This window comes from Spermophilus citellus, assembly GCF_964194105.1.
Source record: "Spermophilus citellus genome assembly, chromosome: 3".
Classification (NCBI taxonomy): domain Eukaryota; kingdom Metazoa; phylum Chordata; class Mammalia; order Rodentia; family Sciuridae; genus Spermophilus; species Spermophilus citellus.
The window spans coordinates 114,158,400-114,170,537 of record NC_138184.1 but is presented as its reverse complement, the minus strand read 5'-3'; the positions used below and the strand labels follow the sequence as shown (position 1 = coordinate 114,170,537).

Genomic DNA, 12,138 nt, shown 5'->3' with positions numbered 1-12,138 from the left:
GGTAAACACAGGGAAAACCCAAAGGGGAGAGACTGGGGTGCTTGGACCAGTGCAGCGCCAGTAGAGAGGGTGATAGCAACTGGGCTCTGAGACTGTTTTAGCCTCCTGCAGGCTAGGCAAGTTCTGGGCCTCCAGGCCCCCAGACTGGTGCATTCCAGAAGTGCAGTTTGGGATGGGTTCTGGTTGACTTGTAGTGATCTCCTGTGGAGGTGTCAGGAGGGTGGCCCAGTGTCCAGGGACTGAGTCCTGGGGGGGGGGGGGGTCTGAGCAGAGGCCAGTACCAAGGAGGGCCTGTCCCCACCCCCGCCCTCTTCTTATCCCCGGTCCAGTCCTGCGGTCTCCCCTGCATCAGTCTGTCTGCCCCAACAAACTGGGCCAGGAAAAGGACTGTGTGTCCCATCTCCCACGGTTTCCCAGGGCCTCCTGCACCTGAACCTCCCCCCACCCAACCTCGGAGCTGGCTTCCTCCCAGCCCTGGGCCTGAGGATCTAAGATCCTAAGGTCTGAGCAGAGGCCGCTGTCCCTGGCTCCCAGATGGCCCCTTTCTCACGGGGTCCTCACACTGTCTTATCTCCTGCACGGCTCCCTGGGGACGGTCCTCTTTATAGAAGACCACCTAGGGCTGCAGGGGATGATGACAGGCAGCTTAAAAATTCCTGAATGTAAGTATTCTAAACACTCGCCTCCCTTCCTGAGCCGGCACATGTTATCTTTTCCTGCGCACTCTTCAGATTCCCACCCTTTCCTGTCCCTCTCAACAGATTAGGGACATTTGTGGGTAGAGGAAGATGGGCCCCAGGGATCCAGGAAAAAGAACCGGGTTTAGATAATTCATATAAAAAAGAAAAAGCAAAGAACAAAGGGGGTGGGCAGAGAAGAAAGAGGGCGAGAGAAACTCTCTACTCAGGCTGCGAGCAAAATGGAACTGGAACTTGGTTTTTGTTGGGTTTAAAATATATATATATATATATATATATATATATATATATATATATATATATATAAAATTTTTGTTGATGGACCTTTATTTATTTATTTGAATGTGGTGCTGAGAACCGAACCCAGTGCCTCACCCACGCTAGGCAATCACTCTACCACTGAGCTAAAACCCCAGCCCAGGACTTGGTTTTTATTGTTTCTTGGTCCCAGGGATTGAACCTAGGGGCACTCAACCACTGAGGCACATCCCCAGCCCTTTTTATTTTTTATTTTTATTTTTTATTTTGAGACAGGGTCTCACTGAGTTGCTTAGGGCCTCACTCAATTGCTGAGGCTGGCCTTGAACTTTCAAACCTCCTGCCTCAGCCTCCTGAGTTGTGGGATTACAGGCATACATCAGAGCACCCAGCAGGACTTTCTTTGTTTTATGGGCTTTCTTCAGAAGGTTGAGGGTGTTAAATGAGTACTACTAGATGGTCTATGTAAGAGAACTGGAGAGAAGAAAAGAAAAGGGGCATTGGAGGTTTTGCCATGTGGGAGACAGGTGGCTTCCTGCCTGTGTGGCTTTGCAAACCACGGTAGGAATGATCTGTGGGGAAGATAGCCATCGTCAATAAATGTCCACCTAACAAGGGAGCTTCAAAATTCTTGAAGAAAAAGTAGGAAAAATGGACAATGGTAAAGAAGATCAATCCCAACCCTAGTGGGAGACAGGATGGCTCTCCCTGCATGATTGACAAAGAGCAATCTTTAGAAAATAAGCAAAAATCTAGGAAAACCTAACCGACGCTGCCCACCAACTTGACCTGACTGGCATTGGCAGAACACTGACTCACAACAGAACACAGTGTTCCAGCTGTCCTCTTAGTCCATAAAGATAGACCGCATACTCAGTCACAAAATAAGTCTCAGTACATTTCAAAAGACTGAGACCTCATAGAACATGTTCTCCGACCACAGTGGATTTGTTTAAAGTTAACAAAAATAGGACTGGGGTTTAGCACAGTAGACACAAGGCCCTAGGTTCAAACCCCAGCTCTATTTTAAAAATTAAATAAAAATAAAGTATCTAGAAAATTCTAATAGTATTTGGAACTTAGATAACACACCTGTAGCCAGGCATGGTGGTGCATGCCTGTAATCCCTGCTATCTGGGAGCCTGAGGCAGGAGGTCGGCAACTTCAAGGCCAGCCTTGGGAATTTAGCAAGACCCTGTCTCAAAATTAAAAAAAAAAAAAAAAAAGGCACAGACAAAAAAGCACAGACCCATCACTGAGAAAATGAATCAAGCTCAAACTTGGTTCTTTGAGATCAGTAAAATTGACAAGCACAGCTAACACCGGACCTTCTTTTCTTTTTTTATTACTTTGAGTTTTCTGTGCTGACTGTGCATGGACTGGCGGACACCGGCGCCGGGCTGGCGGGGTTGCGAGGGGAGGCAGAGGCAGAGGCGGTGGCAGCGACCAGAGCTAGGCCATCACAGACACGCGCGCATGCGCTCCTCCGCGCCAGGCGCTCGCTCACTGCTGGATCCTGCGAATGCTCTGCACCTGGAAGGTCTGGGCGTGGGAGCCCCACTCCCGGAAATGCTTGTAGTCACCCGAGTGGTGATCACTCTCCAGCACATACTGGAAACCTCGGTATCCGGGAAACTGAGAGCAAACCCATCTAGAAAAGGAAACAGACGGTCACCCTACAGAGGCACCCACCCTGGTCAGGAGAGGATGGGAGAGGCTCCCCGGCCTTCATGGCCCTGGATGCGCCAGGCGCACACCCCCACCACACACACACACACCCGGCACTGGGCCCTTGATCGTGCCGTTTCTTCTGCCGGGAACATCCTCCCGGCGATTCTTCGCCTGGCCCAGTTTTGTGTCCCTTCAGGTCCCAGTATAATTCATTACGTCATCAGGGCCGTCTGACCCAGTCCCGAGTCAGGCCACCGTCCCTGACTGTATCTTCGAAGCATTCGTATAATTTGATAACTTGAAGATCATTGGTAAAATGTCAGCTTCCCCGCCAGCAGGCAGGCTCCTGGTTAGGGACATGTGTGGCTCACTGTCCCCCAGGGCCCAGCCGAACGCCTGGCACAGAGGAGGAGCCCCATCAATATTCGGCAAATGAATGAGTGAATAAGAAGCCCTGACCCCTCCTCTCTTTCCAGGAGGCACTTTAGAGAAAATGGCTATGTTTCAACTCGCTGATCCCTATGTTATTCGGGACAAGGGTTGGTGTCTGCTTTTGAGCCCCGCTTTTCTCTCTGAAAGGGACTCAAACAAGACTCAAGAACCACAGGAAGCCTTCACAGTCAACCTGGGAAAATGGAGCTGAACTCAGCGAAGAGCATGTGACCCAGCCTAGTCAATCAGTGCATCCCATTCTTGTAAGCATTATGATTGGTCCAGAAGGGACCACATGACCTAAGTTGGACCAATGAGCATCTTTCCTGGACTTCGATGGTATCATTGAGAAAAGGACCCTCTCTTTCTCTGGGGCTGATACCTAAGGACCCAGCTGCCACTTTTGCCTTTACTTGGGAGGCACTCATCCGAGAATACAGCCACTCGGAGGCAGGCAGAGCAGGAGCCGGAAGGGAGCTCCGTCCTCCAGCAGTGCCTGAAGCTAATTACAGGGGCCAGTGAACATTCTTTGGGTTTAAAGAAGCTTGGTGCAGTGGCACATGCCTGTCATCCCAGCTGCTCGGGAGGCTGAGGCAGGAGGATCGTGAGTTCAAAGCCAGCCTCAGCAACAGGGAGGCCCTAAGCAACTCAATGAGACCCTGTCTCTAGGGTTGGGGATGTGGTTCAGTGGTCGAGTGCTCTGAGTTAAATCCCCGGTACCCCCCCACACACACACACACACAAAAGAAGTTTGGTCTGGGTTTCCATCATCTGAAATCCCATACATCCTTCCTGATACCTCCTGCACCTCGGTATTCTCCTCTGGAGTGTGCATCAGCCCCCAGCACACAGTTTTCACAGGAAGTGTCACCCCCCCCCCAACATCCTCTCTCTGCCCTGCTACAAGGAGCCTTGCACACACTTACGCCCCAGAGTGGACATGGAAGGAGCCCACTTCATTGCCGTCCCAGCCCATGGCCTGGAGGGAGGGATAGTCATCACTCAGCTCTCCTTTCCTGCCCAGGAAGTTCTCTTGCTCGAAGATGGTCAGCCTGGAGTCTCGGTGGTTCTACAGGCAGAGGGAACAGGGTCAGACCTTCTGGTAGCCCACTAGAAACCCTGGAGCCTCTGCCCTTACCACAGCCTGCCCCAGTCTCCCAGCTCAGCCTTCTTAGCAAACCTTGGAAGGGCACCAAGGCAGCAGGTACCAGGAACCTTATAAGATATACATCATTTGCGCTTCCAGAATTTATCCTTCCAGAAATTTCCACACACAAAAAAAATCATAGAAAAAAAGAATGTTCATCATAAAAAAAGGGGGGAAAACAATCTGAATGTCCAACATTAGGGGATCAGATGTTAATCTGGGTGTTGCACCTGGGGTTAGAGAAAAGAAGAGAACCTCTCTGAGTTTCAGTCTTGACTCTGCCACTTACCAGATGGCGAGCTTAGACATGTCACATGGTGTTTCTGAGCCTTCATTTTCATAATTATGAAACAGAACCAACCGCACCTACTTTTCAGGGTCATTTTCAGGACTAGATGGAATTAAGGTGTGATGAGCATGGAACAAGGGACTGGACCCATGACAGCCTGATACAGGACCCTGCACATGCTCAGCACCTTGGTTATTTGTAGAACAAAGGAGCCGATGGTCTTCTTAGCCACAGCGTGGAATACTAGAGAGCCATGAAAATGACACCATAGATGAGATATAACTTTCCAGAAGGGTGATTGTGATATACTTGCCCAGTGGAAAAAAGCAGGTCTCCAGGCCTGAAGTTCATTATGACTCATTTTTTTTTTTTTTTGTGGTTCTGAGTGTGGAACCCAGGGCCTCCACATGCTAAACATATGCTTTACCACTGAACCACATCCCCAGCTCCTAGAATTTCATTTATATAACAAAAATACGTGTACCTAACTATACATTGATGATATAGGTAGACACAGATATACGGATGGGTACAAGAATAGCCATGATGTCATCTGTCAATCACCAATCAGAACAGAAAGCATCTCCTGTACTGTGAAGCAGCTCCTGTCTCAGAGGTATAATTATCAGCAACTTACTTTCTTATTCTAACATATCAGGTTTTCCCCCCTGAATTATGAATAGTAAATAAGGTGAAAATAAAATAAAACATACCTTTCTGAGCCTCAGTTTTTCTCATCTGTAAAATGGAGTAAAGGTGCCCACATCCACCCCGAACCCCATAAGGGAGGTAAAATATAAAGTCAGAAGGGCACCCCTCCTCCCCATCAGGACCTGCCTCCCTGCATCCACCTTCTGCCAGAGCCCCCAGTCATGAAGAGAGGGACAGGGGTCCACAGGTGCTGACATCCTAACCAAAGCTGCTGTAAGTGGACAGCAGCTGGCAGGGTCTGTGTCCTCGTTCCCCAGGACATGGGGACTGGGACCTCATTTCGAGAAGAAGAAACTGAGGGTCAGAGAGGAAAGAGACGGCCCACGTCAGGCAACCTGATTTCCACGGTGGCTGATGCCCAGCGTCCCCTGGAAAGGCCCAAGCCTCCCAGGCCCTGATGGTAGGACTCACAGCGCAGGCCACGGGCCGGAAGGAGGTGAGCCTCTCGGCGGGGTAGGCCGTGTTGCCACTCCAGGCGTCGCAGCCCGGGTACTCGCCGCGCTCCAGCACGTACTGCTGCCCCTGGAAGCCGGCGTGCTCAAAGCCCACCCACCTGCGGGCACACGGAGGGAGGGCCACCCTTAAGTCGCAGTGCCTGGACACAGTTGGGGTGGCTCCCCTCGGGGAGGGGCTGCGACGGTGGTGGAGCAGAGGCTGGGTCGCTGCGAGACCCCCCACCACGCCCAGCTCAGTGCCCACCAGGGGACCGCTGGGCCCCCGAACACCAGCGGCCACCCACTTGCCGTGTGTCCCGCAGGGAGGGGGACTGCTCCACGCAAGGGGCTCTGGGAATGTGCCAGGCTGACCACAGGCTGCGGGGCCTCAGCAGGATTCCTGTGACCCTGCGGGACCTGGCAAGGAGGGCCTCTCTCCACCACCCCGTCTCTGAGCGTGGAGTGGCTCCTCAGCTACCAGGTGCCGCTGCCCTAGTGGCCTGCCACGTGGCCCCTTCAGTTTTGTGACCCCTAGGGAAAGAGACACAGGGGGCAGGCACCGGTGCACCTGCGTCTCCTGTCTGCATAGAAGATAAAGGTGTGGACCTGCCGGGTTCCTGGCCTCGGCCACCCGGGCTCCATTTCCCCATTTGCAGGAAGCAGAAGCTAAGACACAAATCGCCCCAGGTGACCTCAGGTGTCACAGGCATAGCTTTAAGGGACTCACATACCAGACCTTGTTCTCCTTCCAGTGCACTTTCCAACCCTCTAGAACCTTCTAGCCACTATGATAGCCACTGGCAGAAGGCAGCTGATTAAATTTGAATTCAATAAATGAAATTAACTAAAATAAAATAATTCAGCCAGCAGGTGGGAGCCTCGTCCCAGCAAGCACCAAAGGGCTCAGCCTAAGTGACGGCTTCCAAAGGTGACCCCAACCCAGAGAGGCACCTGGGGGGTGGGGGGTACCAGGGATTGAACTCAGGGACACTCGACCACTGAGCCCCTTCCCCAGCCCCATTCTATGTTTTGTTTAGAGACAGGGTCTCACTGAGTTGCTTAGGGCCTCACTTTGATGAGGCTGGCTTTGAATTCTCCATCCTCCTGCCTCAGCCTCCTGAGCCGCTGGGATTATAAGCATGCACCACCACATTTTGCTACAGTATCCACATTTGAAATCCTGAGTGGTCACATGTGTCCACTGAACTTGGACAGTGCAGATGTAGAACTTCACAGTAGCAGAAAAGACTACTAAATGATGCTGGTCTACAAAGTCTCAGTATGTTATTGCTGTGTCCGCCCCTCCTCCCGCTCACTAGTGTCTTTATCTCTCTGAAAAGAGATCACACGCAGTCTTTCAGGCAGTAGTATTTAGTTTAAAATTAGTAACACTTTTCACTGTATTTTTATAGCTGCTGCCTATTTTTGATAAGTGGTGTTGGCTTTCCATTTATGCCTAAGAGGGACATTTCTAGACTCAACATTCATTTCTAAGGGTGGTGTCTCACAAAGTTGGCTCATCCAGTGGGCATTGACTACCTTAATGGCAGCCCTGTAGTTGGGCAGTGCACAACTTGCACAACCTTACATGGCAATCCTGCACCCTCCTCAGCACTACACTAGAGGACACAGGTACAGTTAGAGCCTGGGAAGACAAGGCTGACAACATGTAAAAGTCCCAGCTCCCCCCTCTAGGTCCCTTTTGATCCCCCACCCTAACCCCGACTCAGTCTCCCTGCAGACTCACGCTCCACTCAGGACTTTCAAGGATCTCACGGTCTCAAAACCCAGCTCCAGCACACTGGGGCATTCGGCCGTGAACTCATGCCGCCGGCCCTGGAAGCCCTCCTCGTCCCACACCACCATCTGTGCCAGAGAGAAGGTGGAGATGGGCGGACATCAGAATCCTGTGGAGCAGGGTGTTGGGGGCGTCCCCAGGACCTAGAGTCCAGCAAAGCAGGTGAAAGGGGTTTTGGCAACTGGGACCCCCCAGGGCCTCCAGGGCCAGGCCCGTAAGGGAGCTGAGGGCCCTGAGAGCACAGGTCCCCGGGAACAGTGGCTTCTGTCTAGCACCCGGGACCTCTGCCCGGTGGAAGCATCTCAAGACCTTCTCCAAATCTGAACTTTCATGAGGGACCTCCAAGTTCTTAAAATGGCGCTTTTCTTCCCCCTCAACATAGACAGATCAAAGGAATCCGGATAGAAAACCGTGTGACTAAATGGCGTGGCCTAGGTCTTAGTGCTGTTATTGCTATGTCCCCCGCGCCCCTCCCCACAGCTCTCTAATCTTTATTTTTTTCTTTTCTTTTGGTACCAGAAATTGAACTCGGGGCACTCAGCCACTGAGCCCCATCCCCAGCCCTATTCTGTGTTTTAATTAGAGACAGGGTCTCACTGAGTTGCTCAGGGCCTCACTATTGCTGAGGCTGGCTTTGACCTCTCGATCCTCCTGCCTCAGCCTCCTGAGCCCCTGAGATTACAGGTGTGCAAACTTCGCCCAGCTACTAATCTCTTTATTTCTCTCTCCAAAAAGAGATTGTCCATAGTCTCTCAGGCAACAGTATTTAGCTAAAAATTAATCACATTTTTATTGTGTTTTTACAGTGGCCACCTATTTTTGGTACGTAATGTTGGCTTTCAGTTTGTGCCCAAGAGGGACATGTTTAGATGATGGTGGCCCACAAAGCTGCCTCATCCAGTGGGCAGTGACGACCCTAATGGCAGCCAAAGACAGTGGCAGTTCAAGTTTGGAAACCAGATGACCCAAGTTCAAGTTCAATCTCTCTGCGTGACCTTTCGGGTCCTGTTCTCTGAGCCTTGGTTGTGTCCTCTGTGAGATGGGCATTCGGACCCCTCTCCCAAGTGAGGTGGGGGCTCAGTGAGCTAGGAACGGGGGAGGGGGGATCCCAGGGACTGGGGCTTGACCTGTGTCCTCCCACCCTGGCCCGGGCCCCCTCCCTACCTTCCAGTGTCCCGCCGACTTGGTGCACTGCAGGGTCATGCTGCCCCCTTCCTAGGCAGGAGAAGAACAGGGTGACCATGCGCCCTCACCCCCTGGGTCCCGCAGCCTCGGAGCCCTGCTCTGCGCCTCTCATCTGCTCACTGTGGGAAAGTGTCTGTGGCGGCCAGCGGGTGGGAGCCTCGGGCATCACTGTGTTCTTAGTGAGGGTCGCGGGAGCCCGTCTGGGCGTCTGGGGCACCCTTTCTTGGTCAGGAAGAGGACGGCACTGGGGATGACACAGGGTTGGGGACCTGGGCTCCCCACCTCCCAGGGGGCTCGCCAGGACCCCTGATCCCACCCCTTCTCCAACGGGGACTTACCGAGATGGGCCCAGAGAACATGTCAGAACTGGGACCAGTCGAGGTCCACCTCTTATAGGCAGGGAGGGGAGAGAGGGCCCCTGAGGGACAAAGCCCCGACTCAGCAAGCGAGCCTTCGAAACAAAAGCCAGCGCTGGCCACAGCCCCAGTGAGAGGTGTCAGCAGCTCTGGGTTCAGCTGGGAGAGGACAGATCAGGTCACCTCCCCCAGAGACGGGCATGGGGAAGGGGAGCGGTGCAAGGTCTGCCTGAATCAGCCCCATGGGGCCCCTGAGCGGGGCAGGAGTCTCAGCAACTGGCCGAGGAGCCCCAAAGGGTGGCCAGCTGTGTGACCTTGAGTAGGTCATTTCCCCTCCAGTTGTACCTATAAAATGGGATGGAAATAAACTCCATCTGGGGGCCATGAGGCTGCGCACCTTCTTGCCCGGTGCCCCGTAAGCATTGATGGACGTCTGCTCCTGTCCCCTTCCCGTCCGTGTTTGACTTCCAGTGGAGCAATCAGGGCAGGCTGCATGTTGGAGGTGGCATTCTGGGAAGCGTGGAGAGGATTCCCACAGGGTCAGATGGAAAGAGGGGCATGAAGAGCTGGCGTACAAAGGTGGGAACGTAGAGCTGGTGGCCCAGCACAGAGGTCCCAGAGGGAGTGAGCGAGGCCGAGGTCTGGCCAGAGCCCCAGACGACTCTACGGGCTGGAGCCAGGAGCCGATGGTTATGAACATGCTCCACAGGCGGAGCACCTGTCACACCCCGGGGGGCAGAACTCCCCGTGGACATCCCCCCACACCCTCCTTCTACCTCCCAGAGACAGAGGAAAGAGCGTGGCTGGGGGTCATGTCACTCAGGGTGAAACCCAGCCCTGGTCTTGCCATCTGGGCCCCCTAGAGAATGGCAACATCCACCGCTTCCTGGAGGGGTTAAAGCAACCCCATCCTACACATTACTTGGAGGAAAGAAAAATAAAAGTTAAGACTGCAGGCTCAGTGGGGCACAGTGGGGCTCACCAGTGATCCCAAGGGCTCCGGAGGCTGAGGCAGGAGGATCGTAAGTTCAAGGCCAGCCTCAGCCACTTAGTGAGGGCCTGTCTCTAAATAAAATATAATATAAAAAAGGTCTGGGGATGTGGCTCGGTGGTTAAGTGCCCCTGGTTCAATCCCCAGTACAAAAAAAAAAAAAAAAAAGATTGCAACCTCATGTTCTTTGCAACAGGTTGAAGGGGTGTCGCCTGAGAGGGGTGTGGTGAGGGTACAGTTCTTGTGTGAATCACTGGTGCACAGCAAGTGTCACTGTTCCAGGGACATAAAAAGCATTAGGCACTCCCACCATCTTTGTCATTGTCATTACTAATAGTAAAGGTGCTTATTAAATAATTACTCCTGAAGGGCAGGAACACTTAGCTTCTGAGAGCTCAGAGGCCGGCGATCCAGAGTCCAGCTCGGATCCCGCAGGGGGCAGGGAAGCAGGTGTGTGGTGGACAGGGGTCGCCTCCATTTCCATGGAGGGTCCATCCCAGAGACTCCGCCCTCCTAGTGAGGATGACAGGCACCCAGGCCGTGGAAGGCCCAGAGCGGAGGTGCCCAGCAAGGCCACTGTCCCTTGTCCCCACCCCCGCCCCCTGGCAGGGCGCCTGGCCAAGGGGGCACAGAACTCCTTGAGACAGCCTGGCTGGCAGCGCGGACCTGTGGGTGGCCCCTACCGCGTCTCTCGGCTGCGGTCCAGCAGCTGCCCCCTCTGTGGTTCCGCCTGGGCCACCCCGATGAAAGGCTGCGGAGTGCGGGAGGGGGCAGGGGCTGTGGTGGCAGAGCTGGCCCCAGGCCAGGGCCACCCTGGATCCCCAGAGAAGGGGCAGCACCGGGTGGAGACCCCAGAGGCCACCCACCCCACCCTGGCTGGACAGCTCTCCGGCCCCTCTGACCCCCACGGAGAGAGTGCACATGGCAGGACCTCCACACAGCCTCTTGCTCCAGGCCTGCCTCAGTTCCTCCACTTGAGAAATGAGGGAGTTAGGCCACTCGGCTTCTGTCACCGGCCACCCTGTTGGGAGTCTTTGCTGCCCGACTTGAATCGGGGCCCTTTGTCTCTCAGTCCTCTCGTGTCCCTGGCTACTGTTCTTCACTCTTCCCTCTCCTGATCTGGGTCCCCCCACTTGGCACCCCACTTTCATCATGGTCCATTCCAACAACCGTTCAGTCACCAAATCCTGACACAGGGCCCTCTGCAGGCCAGGCCCCACGGCAGGTGCCAGAGGTGACCAGCATGTGGCTAAACCTGGGGCTTCTCAGATGGAGGCGTTGGCCACCAGCTCTGTCCCTGGCATCTGAGGGTCGTGACTGGGGGGGTCACAGAGGCAGGCCAGGAAAGGAGGGGTCTCCATGTGGGCAGAAGAGCAGGACGCAGTCCCCAACGTCCTGAGCCCAACAAGGCCTGGCTTCCCACCTAGGATCAGGAAGTCAGGCTGCAGCTGAGGCCAAGGTCAAGGTCAAGGTCAGACAGCGAGAGCCCCAGGCGGGGAGGCTGCCTGCACTGGCCTGGCCTCCCACCTGGCTTTCCTTGTCTTTGAAATGGTGGGATGGAAGGGCCCGGTGAGGCAGGTTGTCCTGGAGACTGGCACAGGGGACAGCGGCCAAGCACTGGGCACCGTGCTTAGCACAGGGAAGGCTCCGGGCAGTGCATGGGCCTGTGCTCAGTGTCACAGGCCTTCTGCTGGGTGCAGCTCCATTAGGGACACTGGTGCTCACCCGTGACCGCAGACACGGAGGCCCCTGAGGACAGAATGTCCCCAAACCGCGCAGAGCATCATGGCTGAGCCAGGACGCTCACCCAGGTCTCCAGCTGACCAGGGTCTCTCCTTTTCCCTGTCCCTGGGGATGGCTGTGGGGACCTGGGGGCCCATCCCTGGTGGGGGCCGTGGACAACAAGGAGGTGGAGAGCTGTGGACCAGGGTTTCTGCTGTGTGCTCGGAGTCACAATGGAAAGTGCTGGTCTCTGCAGTGACCCTGGCAGGGCTGGCCCCGGCCAGGCCCCGCTCCGGCTGCTGAGCCAGCTCCCGCTTTGTGCCCCAGACCATAGGGCCTAGTGTCTGCCAGATTATAAAATGGGGGGTCGGCCCTAGTCACCCACAGCATACGCCTGTCCTCCACCAGGAAGTGGCAAGTCCCCAGGTAAGAAGGAAGCCACAGAG

The 12,138-nt window shown here is 54.4% G+C and overlaps 1 protein-coding gene across 1 annotated transcript; it reads right to left on the bottom strand.

Moving 5' to 3' along the window:
* Positions 1–2,459: 2,459 nt before the first annotated feature.
* CRYBA4 (crystallin beta A4) lies at positions 2,460–8,641 on the bottom strand (the record flags this gene model as incomplete). The annotated part of the gene is made up of 5 exons (XM_081288250.1): positions 2,460–2,607; positions 3,986–4,128; positions 5,618–5,759; positions 7,388–7,506; positions 8,603–8,641. 5 exons carry the CDS (start codon positions 8,639–8,641, stop codon positions 2,460–2,462), a joined length of 591 nt encoding a protein of 196 aa, XP_081144376.1.
* Between the last annotated feature and the right edge of the window lie 3,497 nt (positions 8,642–12,138).